General features: G+C 43.2%; 2 protein-coding genes across 2 annotated transcripts in view; one reads left to right on the top strand and one right to left on the bottom strand.

The window, feature by feature from the left end:
* Positions 1–698: 698 nt before the first annotated feature.
* Positions 699–17,376, top strand: fgf2 (fibroblast growth factor 2). The gene is made up of 3 exons (XM_061726125.1): positions 699–1,294; positions 9,349–9,452; positions 16,843–17,376. The coding sequence occupies exons 1-3, from the start codon at positions 1,117–1,119 to the stop codon at positions 17,026–17,028; spliced, it is 468 nt and encodes a 155-aa protein (XP_061582109.1). The 5' UTR covers positions 699–1,116; the 3' UTR covers positions 17,029–17,376.
* A 1,347-nt stretch (positions 17,377–18,723) lies between these two features.
* Positions 18,724–20,832, bottom strand: part of nudt6 (nudix (nucleoside diphosphate linked moiety X)-type motif 6) — a 17,607-nt gene continuing 15,498 nt past the window's right edge. Inside the window, 2 exon segments of the mRNA XM_061726490.1 lie at positions 18,724–19,036; positions 19,038–19,148. Of these exon segments, the coding sequence (XP_061582474.1) occupies positions 18,743–19,036; positions 19,038–19,148 (405 nt within the window). The 3' untranslated portion in view covers positions 18,724–18,742.

Genomic DNA, 20,832 nt, shown 5'->3' with positions numbered 1-20,832 from the left:
GCTGTTTGATGTTCTGCATCTGTTTCCATGTTTCACTGTTGGTGCATCTGTTGTGCGGATGTTGTAATGGGAAGTATTACCTCGCCCTCAGAATCAGATGAAAATCACGTCTCATCTTACAAACGTGCCCAGAACGTCCCAAAATTACATGAACGCTGATGGAAGAGAGTTCCCTGGCCAGTTTTCCAGGGTTCATCAACATGACAGCAACCAGAAGCAGAGCAGACCTTCCACTCATCCAGCGTCGGCTGTGGTGGCGCGAACCCACACACCCCGACCACTGAGTGGCTATTTTGACAGATGCACTGGTCCGACATTCAAAAGGAACCAAATCCTGCACAGCTCACTGATTTCTCCCCTTACACTGCTTCTGAGGAAGCTGGGAATAGCAGTTTACATCATTTCTGCATGCTTTTTTTCGTCCCAAGGTGGTTGTTTTTGAGTTTTTCATGTCTCTTTCCTTTCTCTGGACTCAGTGAACGCAAATCCCGGCTCTGTTCACATGTCCGCTGCCCCTGATGGATCTCTCGGAGGCCTCAAAGACTGAATCCGTGCTTCACGTCCCCCCTCCCCTGCCCTCCTCTCCTTTTCCTAACCTCCGCCGGGTTGGTTGGGTAAGTTGGCCGGCGCTGGTGGGCGTGAGCATGTGTGCTGCAGTGTGGCTGCTGCTTTCTAGGGCGCATGCGAGCTGAGGCCCAAAGGGGAAAGCCTTCTTCCACATAGATCTAAGCCAGCTGCCCCTGCTTTAAACGCTGCAAAAAGAGTGGGGATACGGCGGGAAAACCTGGAGTCTCCCTCCTCTCCACCAGCGTGCACAGATCACTCCGACAAAAGCCGCTGCCAGCTCATTAGACGGCAACATAACCAGCTGCAGATGGTGGATTTGTGCTCCCGCTGCTGGTCAGGATCCTGCAGGAGTTTTTGTACCTCAGATCTTCAGGATCAGGAGGGCACTTGCTGCCCTTAAGGGGGGGAGCTGCTTGAGCAGACCGACCTCTGGGGTTAAGTGGAACCTGCAGAGGAGGGGGTTGGCCAGAGGGAACGTGGGAGTTTGGACTCCTGCACTTCTCAAGAAGGAGACGAAGCAGTTGCCAGGAAGCAGGGTAAGAGGAGGAGATGGCCACGGGAGGGATCACCACATTTCCCGCTGCCACCGAGGACGGCGGCAGCAGCAGCTTCCCTCCCGGGAACTTCAAGGACCCTAAGAGGCTGTACTGTAAAAACGGAGGCTTCTTCCTGAGGATAAGGTCTGACGGGGGAGTGGACGGGATCCGGGAGAAAAACGACCCCCACAGTAAGTACTTCCAGCCATCTTCCTCCTTGCTTTTGACAGCATAGAAAAAGTCTCCTCACGCTCCTATTTCTCAATGTGCAACGTGGAAGTAAGAGTGAAACTAAAAATATCATGGAAGGACCGATGGGATTTTTCCAATTTGCTGAAGTCCGTTCTCCACTTCTCAACGCAGGGACGAGAATGTGTGCCGGTCAAACTTCTGGAAAGTGTAATAAGCCGCTGTCCTACAGGAGTGCACCTCAGGTTTTCTTCACCAGCGGGGGCTGTGAGGAAATGTTTTGAATGTTTTCAGTAAAAGTGTTTGCCATGCTGAGTCACAGCCGTCACGCTGCCTGCTCGGCCGTCGGCGTCACACAAACACACCACAACATGAAGCTCAGGCCAACTCTGATTAGGACAGGAACGTCCCTCTTTCATGTTCTTAACAACCAGAGGTGTCTTCAGTATTCACATTCATTACTCAGGTAGAAGTATAGATACTAGAGTTTAAAAATACTCCTGTAGAAGTTGAAGTATCAACTCAAGTTTTTTACTCAAGTAAAAGTATAAAAGTACTGGTTTCAAAACTTCTTAAAGTATAAAAGTAAAAGTAATGTAAGGGGAAAAAAGCCATTAAGGACAAAAGCCATTGAAAATGAATGTATCTTAGTATAATGTAAATATATTAAAGAACCATATATGTGTACTATTGAGCATTAACATGTGTTTCAGAGAGCAGGAGATATGATGACTAGTTGCCTATAAGTATTGTAATGGTGCAAAAAGTCAAACTTCAGAGGCATGTTATCATTTATCCTAACCTTTATTAGAATGTACATCCAAGTTTAGTTGCAGGAATCTGAGGGAACGGATGTAAGAACAAAACTGGACAAGAACATCTGAAACAACCACAACCACATTCACTCTATCCGGATGGAGCAATTTAACTGGATAGTTTCTTTTTAAAGGCCGAAATGAAATAGAGTAACGAGGCTGTTTTTAAAATGTAAGGAGTAAAAAGTACAGATAATTGCGTGAAAATGTAATGAGTAAAAGTAAAAAGTCGTCTGAAAAATAATCACTCCAGTGAAGTATAGATAACCAAAATTTCTACTTAAGTAAGGTAACGAAGTATTTGTACTTCGTTACTTGACACCTCTGTTAATAACACCCCTGATTTAATATGTCCAGTAGTGGGATTAGAAATGTTCCACGGGGTCGTATTAATGATCTGTGCCACAAGTCGATATTTAGAGAGTCAGATTAGTTTTCTAAGTTCTTAAGTTACGACTTACGAGAAACAGCTGAAATCAACAACCGGGAAACCTTCCTGGCCAATCAGCCTCTGCGTCACTGATTACTTTCAAGTGTGTGTCCTTGACTTTCGTCAGCGTAGGAGGGGAGGGAACAAAGTAACGTTTTTCATCCCGGGAAAAACAAATGCCTGGCAGCGTGGCCGAGGATGAAGAGTGACATGTGACCAGAGGAATGACCCAAGGAGGGGTGCAAGGAGAGGGCTGCTTTTATTTATTTCTCAAAATGGCATTTTCCAAACCAATTCTGGTTCTCTAAGGCAGTGTCTCCCCCCCTGGGGCCTGAGATCTCTGGGGGGGGGGCGCACAACTTTGTCTGCTTTGAGGATATGCAGTTGTAAAATTTATATTTGTGAATGAGTCATTCATAAGACATTGTTAGGAATAATTTATGAATGTCTTGAATATATTTTGTGTTTTTTTTACACTGGTGACAAACACAGGAAATGATTTAATTCCTTATTATTATATCATTACTCAACATTTAATCTACTCCGACAGTTTGTTAAAGGAAAAATGTAAAAAAAAATGTTGGTCTCATATTAAAAGAGACATTTTTCAGAAATATTTTTATGTCCTTGTATATCCTTTTATGCGTATTTTATACATTGGTGACATTGGAGAAAAACAAAGTCATATGAATAGAGAGTAAACCAAAGAGAAATGTATCAAAAAAACATAATTAATGTTCATTTTTTCAATTAAAGACTATTTTGGTGCTAGTACGTACGGGTCGGGGGGCCGGCTGATCTTAGACACAAGTAGGGGGGAAACAAGGAGAAAAGGTTGGGAACCACCGCTCTAAGGGACGATTCCTTAGTGAACCATTAAACGGGAATCGGTATTAATCATCAATCCATTAGCCAAATAGTTCCTGAGACTTGAGCCGAGCTGCTTGAATGGTCCTTTTGTTGAGGCTCTGGTAGATCTGCCAGCTTTTATGCACATAACCTGCCAGTTGGAGCGGGAGATGTCCCTGAACATGTGACTCGGTGTGTTGAGGGATAACTCCAGAGAGAGATGTTTGTTTGTGTCTCTGATGTCACACAGACCTGCATGTTGACCCCGGCAAAGGTCAGAGGACCTGGACCGGTGGCAGGGTTCAGTTTTCCTGCCAGGCATAATTTACTTGGACGACTTCAAACCTCCCACGGTTCACTCAGAGCAATTACACAGTTTAATGCGGGGTTGGACCGCCTCTCTGATCTCCGTCGTGAATCATCGTGGCATGTGTTAACCGGAGACAGATGTGTGTCTATTGAAAGCTCTTGTGTGGAATAATTTGGGACATATCCTCTAATTTAGTTTAAGGTGCCCCTGACTTCCTTTCCGTTGGCTTCCCAGGAACTGGCTCAGCGGGGTTCGCTCAGGCTTTGAGAGGTCCAAGCCACGAATGTCAGGAATGTGGCTCTGTTTTAAAATGTCTGAATCGCCGTGGTAACCTCAGCTGAGGTCACAACCTGCCGGGGAGCAGGTTACACTCAAAGTTTCAGATTAAGGTGAAATCCTTCACTGATTGCTTTTGTGGTCGTATCCCAGATCCAGTCGCGCTGAACCGCATTAAAGTATCATCTGATTGTTGAAGTCGCACCCTTTTAACCAAACTGAAAACAGTTCACTGAATAAACATTGCATTGCTCATGTATTGACAAAAATCCATCCATCCATCCATCCATCCATCCATCCATCCATCCATCCATCCATCCATCCATCCATCCATCCATCCATCAGAATCAGAATCAGGTTTATTAGGTCACCTTAGAAAACTGTTTTTGACTTCGAATACACCGGCGGCGACACAATGGTATTGTGCGCCTGTTTTCCAAAGGGTAACACTGGGGTAGGGGGGGGAGGAGAAAAAAAATACACCTTCACACTGAATATCATACAATACCTCAGCAGCACACAGAACAACAGACATCACGAGACTTGCATGTGGGTGTGTACACAGTACATCCAAGTGATCGCCGACTGGCGCTCGAACCCGGAGACTGCTGGGGGGGGGCTGATAAGAGGGGGGAGCCGAGGAAGGCGTTTGAATTGAGGGAATTGTGTGTGCTTATCAGTAAGTGTCTGTGAAGCGATGAGTCCGTCCGTGAACCTCCGCCCAGATCTGCTCTCAGCCAATGTCCTTGATGTTATCAGGCGGCTCGGTACAGTTCCGCAACAGGGATCCGCAGGTGTTCGTGGGAGAGGGGAGGGTTAGTGGGAGGCAGAGTCATCTTGTTTACATTCCACCAGGAAGATTGTGACCAGGAGCGGTCGGCCCAAGACCGCTCTGCCGAGGGCAGATTATAGAATCAGCAATTATTTTGAAAACTGGCAGCCTCAGTAATTTTCCGTCTGCCTTTCAGTCTCTGGTTCATCAGCAGCAACTCCAATCAGGTGAATTGTGATCAATTCCATCCATCCATCCATCCATCCATCCATCCATCCATCCATCCATCCATCCATCCCTCCCTCCCTCCCTCCCTCCCTCCCTCCCTCCATCCATCCATCCATCCATCCATCCATCCATCCATCCATCCATCCATCCATCCATCCATCCATCCATCCATCCATCCATCCATCCATCCATCCATCCATCCATCCATCCATCCATCCATCCCTCCCTCCCTCCATCCATCCATCCAAATATCCTTCATTCCCTCCTCTATCAATAATAAGAAGGATAATAAAATCATCTCATAAGTCGATCATGTCTTTTAAACACTGACTTTGTTTGGCAAATTTAATGAGGAGGAAGTTTATAGACTGATGGTCCTGCTGGTATTTAACAAAAATCAACCCTTTTGACGAGAGGTCCGCAATGAATCAACATCTTGCGATGGGAATTCTCACCTGAGGGAAAACCCTATATCCAAATCACTTAGTTGTGCATAAACACTTAAACTATATGATAATGTGCTGCTATGGCAACCATGGGGACAGAATGGGACGTGTTTTTTTTCCAATCGACCGACAAGTCCGTTGTAACTTTACTGATATTCAAATAATGCATTGCAGATTAGAAAGTTCATTCATAGAATGACCAAGAACCAGGATTTGCTAAATCTTGTTGAACTAGAACAAACATGAACTCATAGAAACTCTGTGTGTTTGAGTCTGTGTAAATGTGACAAAACATGCAAAAACAAACATTTTTCCCAAAGATTCACCCAGTGATGTCATGAGATTGACGCGTACGCGGATAAAAGGGATAAAAGGGATAAAAGAAAAGTAACGAGCTCAACGTAGCCTAATGTAGCGGAGTAAGAGGAACAGTTTCTTCTTCACAAATCTACTCAAGTAAAAGTAAAAAGTATAGTGATTCAAAACTACTCCTAAAAGTACAAAATTTCCCAAAACTTACTCAAGTAAATGTAACAGAGTAAATGTAACTCGTTACTACCCACCTCTGATAACCACCACACACTTAGGTACACCACTCCACGCTACAGAGACGCTGCTGCGTTATCAAGCAACACACCCCATCACTCAGTGTCCTCTGTCCTCGTCTGTCCACAGAATCAGTCTCAGGTCTGTTAGGTCGAACTGTCTGGGCTGGTGAAGAGGACACATTGACCCTCACTCTCACAAAACTTCCAGCAAGATCAAACCGCACATTACCAAGGCATGACAGAGGAGGAGGAAGAGGGTACGGGCTGTCCTGACCCAAATAATTAAACCTGAAACACCGCATCACTTTGTATCCTTGATGCCTCGATGTCTTAAAGGGGATTACAGTAGGAATGGTTTAAAGTTGCTACTTGCAGAGCCGGATTAACGCAAAGGCAAACTAGGCATGTGCCTAGGGCCCGATTGACAGTGGGGGGCCCAGACAGAGGGACAAAAAAAAATAAATAAATAAATAATTTTCTTTTTTTTTTTTTTTGTCTGCACACATATTAATGGTTGATAACAGGCCGGTAAAAACCTAAGGCATATATATACGGTATGTGCATTATTACTATATTTAGTATACATATATACGCATACATACGCACAGCGCCGCCGCAAGGGATGTGCGAACCGTGCAACCTCACGGGGCCTCGCGCCCCACGGGGCCTCACGCCCCACGGGGCCTCGCGCCCCAAGGGGCCTCGCGCCCCAAGGGGCCTGGCGCTATGGGCCGTTTTTTTTTTTTTCCCCAATTTTATTTTTTTTTTTCGTTTTTTTTTTAGTTTTTTCCCTTATAAATATCAACAGTCACGTTCCATTACAGACCTAAATATGTACTAGTCTGTGCATATCAATAAATATATGTGCAATGATGACGCGTGTCTGTTGTTCAATACAACTGATCAGACCAAGCGCAGACACAAGCTGCTCTGATCCAGACGGTGGAGTTGGAACAAACTGTCACACAATGTCGAGAGAATGAGACAGATTCAGGAAATTTCCATCAGGGGATGAAAAAAGAAAAAAACCAAAGAAAATGGAAGAGTTTAATGCCTCTCTGAAAGGCTCGTTTGATAAATTTGTTACAAAAATCACCGATCTGACTGGGTCTCAAGCAGCCGTGGGGCCCCACGTCGAGGCAAGCCCAGATGATGATGAGGCACGGGAAGGTATCCAGTATTTTGCTAATTGGAGAGTTAAAATTGCGCATATGGACACCCGATCCGACCCGAAAAAACCCAAAAAACCCCAAAAATTTAGCGCGCGTGAGCGTAGCGAGCGCGCGAGGGGCCCCCCTAGCCATTTCACACATGGCCTTGCAAATCTCCCACACGGCTCTGCATACGCATACACATACATACATATACACATACAGACATACATATTACAGCACACTTTGTCTTACTGCAAATTTTATTGGTCTTTGTAGATTTGACTTCTTATTTAACTATTTAATTTAATCAACACATTTAATTAAGATTTTCTGCAAAATGCTCACAATCGATAAGATAAGGATAATTTAATAGCATTTAATAGAGCGTTGTAATAACGTATAAATAATAAAAATCTAAAAATAGTCTGATAGACTGTTTAATATACAACACATGACTTATTTTGGAATACAAAGAACCAACTTGACTATGACTATGCTATGTAAAATGTGAATTAACTTTTATTAGTAACTTTGGTAAGTTTAAGATTTCATAAATAACATCGATGGAGGGGGGCCCAAAAATCACAGTCTGCCTAGTTTAGTCCATTTATTTAATCCGGCTCTGGCTACTTGCATAGTCTGCAGGCCTTAAATGCAGGAGGGGATGTCTATTAACGAGTTAAAGTAACTGACAGGTTCGTACCTTTCAAAGTAAAAGTACATGTGAGATTTACTACTGGACCTTGGTTTGTTTTTACAAGCAGCCTGATGTCTGATGTCTTGAAGGCTGACATTTACAAATAAATGACATTTACAAATGGTCTCCGCTGTAACTTAATTCTTAAAGCAGCGGCTACAGTAACTCTTTAAAATATTAAAGGGGACCTATTCTGAAAAACAGGTTTTTTCTTGCTTTAACATATATAAAGTGGTCTCCCCTCAGCCTGCCAACTCAGAGAAGGAGGAAAACAACCAAATTCTGCAGTGTCTGTACAGCCGCCCGGATGAGCCGTCCAGTGTGATGTGGATCTACGAGCCAATAAGATTATGCGCATTTTCGTTACGTAACCAAAATGCAAACCACGCCCACAACTAAACACTGTGTAACTGCATGTGAGCGTCCGACTATCGCGTAGCACTGCGTGACATCAGACCCTCTCTGTCCATCTCCCTCCAGCAGCTGCCACTTTATTGAGGTTTTTGTAGTGAAATGAGGAGGAATCATAGAGATAACTTCTCATTTCAACTAACTGGATCAGCCGTTCCTCATCATGACTGTTTCCTACAGCGCTTTCAACCGGCTTTCAACGCGAGCGACAGGAAGAAAATAGAAGCAGGGCGTCCGACAAATGTTCAGCTCAAAACGGCGCGCAGTGCTGCGTCGCTGCAGCCAGTTAGGACAGTCCAATAGAAAATAAAGCAATGGAATTGATTTTGTCGCTGACGCTCGCTCTTATCGCATGCAGTTGGGACACGGTGTAACTCCACCGGCCGGAGCTTCTGCCATTTTTCCGTAGCGGTGTATCGCGTCATTCAGGCAGCCAATCGGCACAGAGCCTCATTATCATAGCCCCGCCCACTCAGAATCCTGCATAGATAATGAGGTTAGAGAATGGGAAGAAAAAGACATGGCTCAGATGGCTCACATGGCTCAGCTGAATTTCTAATTTATTTAGCAAAAACAATCAAAAGCTTGTTTTTAAGACATTCAAGGCCTGTTTAAAATAGGGATTAGGTGCCAGAATAGGTCTCCTTTAAGATATCATTTAAATATCATCAGCAGAAGCTGTGACTGTTGACACTGACTGTTGAAGTCGCACCTTTTAACCAAACTGAAAACAGTTCACTGAATAAATGTTGCATTGTTCATGTATTGACAAAAAATCATCTATCCATCCATCCATCCATCCATCCATCCATCCATCCATCCATACATCCATCCATCCATCCATACATCCATACATACATACATACATACATACATCCATACATACATACATACATACATACATCCGTCCTGTTCAGGATGTCTGACATCCAAAGTAACGACTGAACAGAATTTTAAGAGGATGCCAGTGATACTATGATATTTATGTTTTTCTATTTTTTCAAGAGGCAGATTTACTAAACACAGGACTCATTATTCCCCTGGAGTTAAACAGTCTCCAGTCAAAATACAGATGGCTTCTGTACACTGAATGTAACCGGGTTTTTATCTCTGTCACCAGTAAAGCTGCAGCTCCAGGCGACTGCAGTGGGAGAGGTGGTCATCAAAGGAGTTGGTGCAAACAGATATCTGGCCATGAACAGAGACGGACGGCTGTTTGGAGCGGTGAGTGGCTTTGATCTGGGTCTCCACGTTTAACCCACTACTTCTGTTTCACCAAATAACTTTAAAATAGCCTGAGATCTGTGTGTGCGTTTCTGCCATAACTTTTGAATGGTTTGACATAAAGAGTCGTGGGTGGTGTCATTGGACTCGGTTTTGAGTCCTTGACCATAAATGGTGCAAATTAGCCCCGCCCCTTCTTCTGATTAGTCGATATTTGATAGTTCCAATTTTCTGCCATATTTTTTGAATGATTTGACATAAAGAGTCATGGGTGGTGTCATAGGACTTAGTTTTGAGTCCTTGATCTTTATGGATGAAAATTGCACGGGCGAGGGCCCGTTCATCGCTGCTTGCAGCTTTAATTATATGTTGTATTTTCTACTTTATAAAAGTAAAATACTAGCATTCAACTTTTATTTTGTGTAATATCAGGATTCTAATGATAGGTGATGAGTGGAGCAATCATGCTTCATAGACAGACGCACGCCAAAGCCAATCCAAATGCTGCTAAAATCTCTGTCACTTGTTCTGAAATAAATAAACAGAATTAACTAAAAGTACCTGAATGAGCCTTTGTATTTACACATTTTATAGTGGTTCCAACCTTAATCTGAACTCAAGTGAGGCGTCTTTCCAGATCTAATCAGTTCAGCCATCAGTCTCGGCTCTCTTTAGTTGTGACTTCTACAGGAAGGCTGATTCAAACGGCAAAGATCAACGAGGCAACGACAGCTGTTGTGGTTGTGCTCACACGGTCGTCACGGTAGAGAGAGCGTTGATGGATTCTCTCATGTAATATTCAAGTCATTGCCAAACTGACATCCACGTACAACGGAGTATTAGGGCCAAACTAAGACCCCGTCCACACGTAGCCGGGTATTTTTAAAACCGAATATTTCCCCCCTCCGTTTATAAAAAAATTTGCATCCACATTACATCGTTTTTAAAAAAAACCCCTTCCACACATAACCGAAGATCTGCGTTTTCGACCACATTCGGCATTCTAAACCTGTAGATCATCTGCGCCTGCCGGGGAAGCTGCGCCTCCGCGGCAGGCGCAGCTTCCCCGGCAGGCGCGTCTCCTTCTCGCTTAACGAGCCCGAGTCCCCCCAGATCCGCCACGGAGCTGACGCCGTTACCGACGCAGCCCTACGCCGTAGGGCTGCCTGATGTCGCAGCCCTACGCCGTACGGCGTAGGGTACGGCGTAGGGTGCGCGTCGCCACGTACCCTACGGCATAGGCTCTGCGTCGGTGTAACGCAGTAAGCGGTGGTCAAGAGCAGAGACCATTTATTTAATAAATAGCTTGGAGAACAGATGCTGGATCATCTGTAGTTCTGTAGTAAACAAAGGTCGCACATCAGAGCAGATTTGTTGTTGTTTTGGAGCATAATGTGACGTTCGAAAACGCAAAACTCCGGTTGTCTCTGTCTACACGCATCTACATAAACTGAGTTTTCAAAAATCTTCACTTTGCCCGGAGTTTTTTTAAACCTTCGTTTATTTGCGTTTTCATGTGGATGACAGGTCCAAACGTAGGAAAATATCTCCGGTTTAGCAGATACCCGCAGATATCCGGCTACGTGTGGACGGGGTATGAGACAAAAAAAAAATGGAAATTACGAGAATAAAGTCATAATAATATGAGAATAAAGTCGTAAAATTACGATAATAAAGTCTATTACGAGAATAAAGTCGTAATATTTTGAGAATAAAGTCGTAATATTTTGAGAATAAAGTCGTAATATTTTGACAATAAAGTCGTAATATTACGACTTTATTCTATTACGACTTTATTCTCGCAACATTATGACTTTATTTTCATAATTTTACGACTTTATTCTCATAATATTACGACTTTATTCTCATATTATTATCACTTTATGCTCATAATTTCCAATTATTTTTTTTGTCTTAGTTGGATCCTAATACTCCGTCGTATCCACGAGGATCCTCAAGCCTGCAAAAAATGAGGGTGTAATGCAGAAAGGTGGGCCGTAATTTGGGCTTTTCCTGTGCCTGGTGTCTGATCTTTGACAGCTTAGTTAGGAGGGATGCAGGAATTTAAGAAAGCTTTATTCCCCCTCAGTCGGCCCATGAAGAGGCAGATTTTAAACATCTTATTTATTGATGTAGCTTGAGTTAATATGTTGTATGAGGCGCTGATGGGTTAAAATAAACCTTTCTTTCCATTCTTGTTTCATATTTCCTTATAACGCTGTTCGGCTCGGTCTCAAGAGCGTGCTGGTGATTTAGACCCCAGTGCTGCTCCGTTTCAGCTGCTACTGGAAGTGTGACTGCCGCCGATTTACGAGGTTTGGTGGTTTCCAAGTCTTGTTCAATTAGCGGACGGCATTTCCTCCTCCCATTGAGAGGCTGGAGTGAAATGAGTCATCAGATGTTGCTCTGTTATGACTTATTGAGTGTGGAAAAGAAACTGCAGCATCGTAATCTCAACGTTAACAGATGGAAAGAGGAAAGAGGAGTCGAGTTCAGGGTTAAGGGTTCACATGTAGATCCTGTTTGGTTTATTTGCAGCAATTTAGGAGCTGTACGATGGATTAGAGCTGTAAAACTTTGACTTCAACATTTAAATTCCCTTAAATAACCGCAAATATTATGAATAAATGTAACCAATCCCACCTTTCTATACTAGAAGCTGAGACACGATTCACCTGCAAATGAAAAAGCCTCCGCCGGCAAACGTGCAGTCTTAACCCTTGTGCTGGAAGGAAGGAAGGAAGGAAGGAAGGAAGGAAGGAAGGAAGGAAGGAAGGAAGGAAGGAAGGAAACAAGGAAAGAAGGAAGGAAGGGAGAAAAGAAGGAAGGAAGGAAGGAAGGAAGGAAGGAAGGAAGGAAGGAAGGAAGGAAGGAAGGAAGGAAGGAAGGAAGGAAGGAAGGAAGGAAGGAAACAAGGAAACAAGGAAGGAAGGGAGAAAAGAAGGAAGGAAGGAAGGAAGGAAGGAAGGAAGGAAGGGAGAAAAGAAGGAAGGAAGGAAGGAAGGAAAGAAGGAAGGAAGGGAGAAAAGAAGGAAGGAAGGAAGGAAGGAAGGAAGGAAGGAAGGAAGGAAGGAAGGAAGGAAGGAAGGAAGGAAGGAAGGAAGGAAGGAAACAAGGAAAGAAGGAAGGAAGGGAGAAAAGAAGGAAGGAAGGAAGGAAGGAAGGAAGGAAGGAAGGAAGGGAGAAAAGAAGGAAGGAAGGAAGGAAGGAAGGAAGGAAGGAAGGAAGGGAGAAAAGAAGGAAGGAAGGAAGGAAGGAAGGAAGGAGAGAGCAGGAGGAAAGAAGGAAGGAAGGGAAAAATGAAGGAAGGAAGGAAGGAAGGAAGGAAGGAAGGAAGGAAGGAAGGAAGGAAGGGAGAAAGGAAGGAAGGGAGAAAAGAAGGAAGGAAGGAAGGAAGGAAAGAAGGAAGGAAGGGAGAAAAGAAGGAAGGAAGGAAGGAAGGAAGGAAGGAAGGAAACAAGGAAAGAGGAAGGAAGGGAGAAAAGAAGGAAGGAAGGAAGGAAGGAAGGAAGGAAGGAAGGAAGGAAGGAAGGAAGGAAGGAAGGAAGGGAGAAAAGAAGGAAGGAAGGAAGGAAGGAAGGAAGGAAGGAAGGAAGGAGAGAGCAGGAGGAAAGAAGGAAGGAAGGGAAAAAGGAAGGAAGGAAGGAAGGAAGGAAGGAAGGAAGGAAGGAAGGAAGGAAGGAAGGAAGGAAGGAAGGAAGGAAGGAAGGAAGGAAGGAAGGGAGAAAGGAAGGAAGGGAGAAAAGAAGGAAGGGAGGAAAGAAGGAAGGAAGGATGGAAGGGAGAAAACAAGGAAAGAAGGAAGGAAGGGAGAAAAGAAGAAAGGGAGGATGGAAGGAAGGGAGGAAAGAAGGAAGGAAGGAAGGAAGGAAGGAAGGAAGGAAGGAGAGAGCAGGAGGAAAGAAGGAAGGAAGGGAAGAAGGAAGGAAGGAAGGAAGGAAGGAAGGAAGGAAGGAAGGAAGGAAGGGAGAAAGGAAGGAAGGGAGGAAAGAAGGAAGGAAGGATGGAAGGGAGAAAACAAGGAAAGAAGGAAGGAAGGGAGAAAAGAAGAAAGGGAGGATGGAAGGAAGGGAGGAAAGAAGGAAGGAAGGAAGGAAGGGAGGGAGAAGGAAGGGAGAAAAGAGGAAGGGAAGAAGGAAGGAAGGAAGGAAGGAAGGAAAGAACGAAGGAAGGAAGGAAGGAAGGAAGGAAGGAAAGAACGAAGGAAGGAAGGAAGGAAGGAAAGAACGAAGGAAGGAAGGAAGGAAGGAAGGAAGGAAGGAAGGAAGGAAGGAAGGAAGGAAGGAAGGAAGGAAGGAAGGAAGGAAGGAAGGAAGGGAGAAAACAAGGAAAGAAGGAAGGGAGGGAGAAAAGAGGAAGGGAAGAAGGAAGGAAGGGAAAAAAATAAGGAAGGAAGGAAGGAAGGAAGGAAGGAAGGAAGGAAGGAAGGAAGGAAGGAAGGAAGGAAGGAAGGAAGGAAGGAAGGAAGGAAGGAAGGAAGGAAGGAAGGAAGGAAGGAAGGAAGGAAGGAAGGAAGAAAAGGAAGGAAGGGATGAAGGAACGAAGGAAGGGAGAAAACAAGGAAGGAAGGGAGAAAACAAGGAAGGAAGGAAGGAAGGAAGGAAGGAAGGAAGGAAGGAAGGAAGGAAGGAAGGAAGGAAGGAAGGAAGGAAGGAAGGAAGGAAGGAAGGAAGGAAGGAAGGAAGGATAGGAGAATTAGGTCATTTTGACCCGAAGACAGCACGAGGGTTAAAAGACGATGTTTGGTGTTCGAGGAACAAATGAATCCACGTGGTTGTTACGAGTGAAAGTAAAAGACTCCACGGCTGCTCACTCGGTCACCTGAACACAGAAGCAGAAACAAAGGCCTCTTGTTGGACACACACGGCAGTGAACGCCCAGCGAGGGCCCGATCGTGGCCCGACGCCCACGAGCTAATGTTTTCTTCATGGCCGAGTCAACAGAGGGACGGCCAGGAAAGAGATGGCAAACAACACGACACCCGAGGCCGATCAGCTTCCTTCTTTATTTCAGCTCTGTTAACTCAAGTCTTCTTTTTCCCTAAATCTATTTGGCTTTAATACTGATTCAAAACACACCTTATAACCGGTCAGGGGTGGTCCCATTTTAGAGAAACATCCGAGACAAGCAGGAAACTAAAAGCAGAGATAACTTCCCAAGTTTGGTTTTACGTTGCTGTTAAAAGTCATAAAATCACAGACTTGCAGCCGTCCTTCTCTCAACAAAATAAGAAACCAATCCCACTTAAATTTATCCAGATTGAATGATGCTGCCGTCTCTAGGCTTTTCAAGAAAGTATTAACACACAGACCTAATCAGTTGTCATCAGTGACTGCGTTTACATGCAGTCACTGACCCTTTTAAAACCCGAATATTAGCAATAACCTGAATTTGCACGGCCATGTAAACACCAATAACCCCTTTGAATAACCCGAATTTGCTCATATTTCGGTTTTTAAAAACCCGAATATGACCCCTGCGTTACTCCTTTTAAAACCCCAATATTGGGTCATGTAAACGCCAAACGGAATATCCCCATCAAACGGAACATGAATTTGTTTTCTGCACATGCTCTGTTCACAAGGAATCCTGGTCTTTTGAGTCCAGGAAGTTCTTATAAACACGGAGAAACACAAGACCAGGAGGAGATTAATCACTTCATAAATGTAATGAAGGATATGAACATTTCTGCATTTGTAGACGGTAGAAAGTACCGGGATAGACAGATTTACAAGAAGGTGAGAGAAAAGTTGCGCGAAGCAGCATTTGTTTGGAATTTTAAGATGATTTGATTTTTTAAGATTAATTTTTTTAATTGTTAAGATGTCATGTGGAGTCCCTCAGGGATCAATACTAGGACCCCTTTTATTTCTCATTTATGTAAATGACCTGGTTACTGTATCTTCATCCTTTACACCAATCTTATTTGCTGATGATACCAATTTGATACTAACTCACAGAAATTTTGATTCACTTATTGAGCAAGCTAATTCTGGTATAGCAATGCTTTCAAAATGGTTCCTTGCAAATAAGTTGTCGTTAAATGTTAACAAATCTAATTTTATTGTATTTGCAAGTAAAAACAAAAAATATTGTCCGCAAAAAGCTAAGATTTCTATTGGTGGTATAACAATCAATCAGGTTTCATCCACCAAATTTCTAGGTGTCTTTGTGGATGAGAATTTGTCCTGGAAAGAGCATATACATTCTGTAACTAACAAAATCTCTAGATCCCTTGGTATCATCAGAAGAATCAGAGGTTTGGGTCCATCAGGCTTGTCTCGTTACTCTTTATTACAGTTTAATTTATCCTTATCTCATTTATGGCAACATTGTTTGGGCAAGTACATATTCATCAAATTTACACAAATTACTCATTACTCAAAATAAGTTTGTAAGAATAGCTACTTCTGCCTCCTATTTGGCCCCATCTGCCCCTTTGTTTAAAAAATTAAATTTATTATCAATCTATGATATTAACATACTCCAATCATGTGCTTTCATTTACAAATGCACATATCTTGCAAATAGGCTTCCAAGTACTTTCAAAGATTTTTTTTAAGACCAATTCACAAATTCATAACTATAATACCAGACAATTTGAGGATCTCCATTCTTCATTCAGTCGTACCAATAGCAGTCAGTTCTCCATCAAAGACAGAGGTGCCTCACTCTGGAATTCTCATATACGTATTGCAAAATCTTCACTGTCTATTAGTAGTTTTAAACAGAGATTGAAGACCAGCCTTATGGATCAAGCGTCTAGAAGTGCTTCCACTTAATGTGGACTCACTTCTGCACGTGCACACCGAGAAATTGTCTGTTTATATCCATCTTTTTGGAACGCTGTTTTTTTGTTTTTTGTTTTTTTGTTCTTGCTATTATTTCAATACAATGTATTTTCTTGGTGAGAACTTTGAATAAGCCCATTTAGGGCTTCCTTTCTCACCTGCACATTTTTCATGCTTTTATGTTCATTTCAACTTTTGTACCGTTTTTTTATGTTGTGCAAATAAACAAATCAAAACAAATCAAAATCAAATTTGGATACAGGAAGAAGAAGCGGAAATGATGCTAATTGCGTCATCATGTTCTCCGCGCGTCGCAGGTTTGATCCAGATATCCCAAATGATTAATTACCACGTGTACAGGGATAACCCTGTTTCCTCACGCATGTAAACGGAATATTCCGAATGTTTCAGTAACTGGAATATTAGCAATAACCCAAATTTTGACTGCATGTAAACGTAGTCACTGACATTAGTCCTCTCCCAGTTGTCTTACATTTTCCCGCTTTGTAAACCGAGGTGGTTTTCGTGGGACGGACCGGTACCTCGATCTTCTGACTCTTCAGTAAACGCTGCATCTTTCTGTGTCCCCCCCCCTTCAGAGACGAGCGACGGAGGAGTGCTACTTCTTCGAGAGGCTTGAGAGCAACAACTACAACACCTACCGCTCCAGGAAGTACCCCAACATGTACGTGGCGCTGAAGCGAACTGGCCAGTACAAGCCCGGGAACAAAACCTCGCCGGGGCAGAAGGCCATTCTCTTTCTCCCCATGTCTGCAAAGTTGTAAGATCCGGAGGATCCGACCGGGAGGTGACTGATGTCTTACTGGAAAAAAAGGAGATGTGACGCCAGCGGTGATGGCATTCAGTCAACATCGCCCGATGCAGCTGTGACGTTTTATTTTTCACCCGAATATGTTTCACCTGAATATTCAGATTTACTCTGAGACGCGTTCAGGGCCAGCGACCGTCGACCGAGTAACCCCTGCTCAGCTGGCCCTCGCGTGGATGAAAACACAAAACCATTTCTTTGTTGTAGCCAGAGGACCCTAAACCACAAAAAGCAAGACGAAGGCGCCACTTCTATCAGTTCAAAATAATATTTTCAGACTGACCTGAGCTCATTTTCATTTTCCTGACTTCCTTGTACGGATCCTATTTTCAAAAAACCTGGGAAGTTTTCTAAAAGTTAAAAAAACATCACTTAAATCTGTCATTTGTTAATGCATATACCCCTTTAGACAACAAATATTAGCAAAATGTTTACTATAACTTTACTCACTAGTTTTCTATGCAAACAAAATGTAAATAAAAGTATATTTAGAAGCCGGAAACACAACCAGAGATTAAATGACAAGTTACATCACCCTCCATTCAAGCGTTAGTATCCCAAACAATTGGAGTTTGAAGTGAAAGTGCGGATCCACAACCGATCTTTGCTCAGTTATCCTTTAAACGGCCTGTAAACTTTTTTCTTTTTCTTTGTTTCTCTTCCAACATGTTTTGTAAACGTGTCGTCGGCATCAGTTGCTTATCAGTTGCTAATGGATTAAAACTAAATCAGTCAGAGAAAATACTGAAAAAGTGTCACAGATTTAGGTTTTTGTTGCATTTTAGAAAACTTCCATTCCAGGAAATGACGATTGTAAATCTATACTTCAACATTTGTGCAAAAAGGGAGAGTAATATATAAATATATGACAATTATCTTCAGTTTAACTGATTTTGACCTCATTAGCTAATCAGACTGTGCCTGATATTGTCCCCTAATTGTTGTAATTATCACAGAAGTACCTTTAAAGAAGACATATTACGATAAGAATCACATTTTCAGAGCTTCAGCACATTTATTTGGGTGTTTGGAGGCACTAGCAAGTGAAAGACTCTTGACATCACAAACATAAACCACCCTGCCACTTGGTTTAGGGAGGTCTTGGACTGACGAGTCCTTGTCCAGTGAGCCGCTCAGATTTGGAGGGTATTGTGACATCACAGACCCAGATCAGAGCGGGACCGTCCTGCCGCTCCAACTCCATCTTCACCCGCCAACTTCAAGCATTGCTACATTTACTGTGGCTGGAAATGATTGGTGACAAATCTGCAAAATCATAAAGAGTCGGTAGAGTCGAGCGGCTAACCCCGCCCCTAAAAACCAGCTGTTATGAAAACAACAGGAAAGCCTCGGATGAAATTGCAGCTTTTTGCACTGTATCCCTGTGGTATTTTGAGCAAAACATGACACAAATGTTTCTTTGAAACTGTGTCAACTTTTGAAAAAGAAAAAAAGAAAAAACATTTTTTTTTTAAAAGCTGCTCATTGTTACACAAAGGTGTTCTCTGAACTTGGCCACCAAACATGATGGAAAAAGGCCAAGTATATCAGCAGCAGCGATTGTTAAAACCCTGGATATCCCACAGATTTAAGTGCCTTCAAATGTAACAGTGCAGTCCATAAATACACCTTAAATATGATCCGTTAAAAGGCAGATCTGCCCGCTCTCTCTATTGTTTGGTTGTTACGGGAGGCTGTCTGTGGTACAGCTGGTAAAACATCCCGGAGTAGACGGCCGGGAGCTCCTCCATGGCGAGGTCGATGTCCCCGAAGCCGTGCTCCAGGCCGTGCAGCAGCAGCCGGGCGATGCGCGAGGTGATGGGCGTGGTGCTGCTGGTCCGGGCCAGCTCGCGCAGCTCCAGCCACTCGCAGCGCAGACACTCCTGCGTGCAGAAGTCGATGTCGTAGGTGAGCGGGCTCAGCCGGCAGATGATGTACATGTCCGACATGCCGAAGGCGCCGGGGGTGGTTGTGCTGCTGCCGGATGCTGAGCAGAGACCTGAACTCGGAGCGGACGCCGGTCTCCTCGAACACCTCGCGCACGGCGGTCGCACCTGGGAAACATTCAGTTAGCGTCTGATGTCATGTCAAAGACCCTGGCGAGGAGGAATATGTGTAAACTCCCCCGTCAGACTCCTTTTAGATGTGGGAATGAGTGAAAATGACATTTATTTTTGTTAAAAATGCATGTTTGATGCTGCTTTTATTTGGGATGTATCATATATACCGTATTTTCTGGACTTTAAACCGCTACTTTTTTTATAGGTTTTGAACCATGCAACTTATACACGAATCTGGCGACCGGTTTGTGTGTGCCGCCATCTTGCGGCGGCGCCATTGCTGCGGTGACAGGTGTCAATCAATTCATGATGCTGTAATTGTAACCTGACGCTCTATACAGCATCATGAATAGCTGGATTGATGATGTTAGACAGTGGCCTCCCATATCTAATGAAGGTATCTTAAATTAATGCTGATGTTAATTTATAAATAATGATTTGTTTGAGCGATAAGCAGGAAAGAATAGAGGAATAGGGAGATAAGGGAGTGTATGATTAAACACTGTAATATAGCATACGTTACGGTGTGCTGACGTTAGCAAGCTAGCAGCGCGAAATGTAATCATTATGGAAAGGCTACGTGATTTAAAACAACAACAACATCTGTTTATGTTTTGTTTTTATTTTAGGTATCCAAGAATATTTTATTGATCGCCTGGCGTCCGATGACCAAAAAAAACGCAATTACAGGTCTCTAATTGAAGGGCAGAACTATCTCAGCTCCGGATGATACAGAATACATACATACATAACCCCAATCTTCAGATAAAACTAGTTTGTTGAGGAAAATATATTAACTCTATTTGTAGCTGCAGAGGAAAAAAATAAATCTCACGAGGGAAACAAAAATATTGCTCACGCCTCGGAGCCTCTTCAGCATAATATAGCAGTCAAAAAGAAGAAAAGAGAAGTAAGAGTGATACAAAACATGTACTGTATGTTGTACTATTATACTAATTTATCGAAACACATGGCGAGTCAAACATTTACCAAAGCAGCTGCCAAACACTCCTAAACAAGGTAGCCTTAGACGTGGGTTGCGCAGAAACTGCGGCAGTAAATCCTCATCGGAGCTCCACTCTTTGATAGGGATTTTATATGGACCCAAACCGTTAATAATCATTATTTTCTCCATATACCGCTCCCTGGCTTCCTTGTTTAAGGTATCCCGGTAAATTCCAGTTCCTTTCCAGCAGTTTAACATCTTTTTTTTTGCGTTCCGTCTGTTCACTTGGTGAAACAGAAAAGTAGTTTTGAAAGTCCGTCCCGTCTTCATTCGCTATCAAAACAAATGCACGCGAAGGGACAGGAGTTTTCCGATGATACAAATACATTAAGAGAGCCTGGCAGGGAGCCGCCACCGCAGTATTGGCGGCCGCTCGACTTACGGTTTTTGCTGGATTCGTGTATACAAAGGTGTGGCTATTCTGTGGATTTTTCTTCCACCGCTCGGGGCGCTCTAACCGGAATTACAATCAACACTAAGACAAAATAAATGCAAAGAAGAATACCAGTTATTTTCTCTTGGTTCTGTCCGGTTTTAATCAGCAAAGTTGCTGCCATGTTAAAAGAAAGGATCTATTTAGGTACAAACATGTACATCATTTACAGTTCAAATCGTTCTGTACATGTAGTAAATATCTAATCTAACAACATAAATATCTGCAGCTTGGATATCTTTTTTTTTTTTTTTTTTTAAA

Source organism: Cololabis saira, chromosome 7, assembly GCF_033807715.1.
Source record: "Cololabis saira isolate AMF1-May2022 chromosome 7, fColSai1.1, whole genome shotgun sequence".
Classification (NCBI taxonomy): domain Eukaryota; kingdom Metazoa; phylum Chordata; class Actinopteri; order Beloniformes; family Belonidae; genus Cololabis; species Cololabis saira.
Note: the sequence above shows the minus strand (reverse complement) of the source record. Positions and strands in the feature narration are given on the sequence as shown.

Excerpts from the sequence above, each read along its gene's own strand:
- fgf2 (XM_061726125.1), top strand. The coding sequence starts at position 1,117 with ATGGCCACGGGAGGGATCACCACATTTCCCGCTGCCACCGAGGACGGC. Across the intron at positions 1,295-9,348 it reads GGAGAAAAACGACCCCCACA|TAAAGCTGCAGCTCCAGGCG; the intron begins GTAAGTACTTCC and ends CTCTGTCACCAG. Across the intron at positions 9,453-16,842 it reads ACGGACGGCTGTTTGGAGCG|AGACGAGCGACGGAGGAGTG; the intron begins GTGAGTGGCTTT and ends CCCCCCCTTCAG.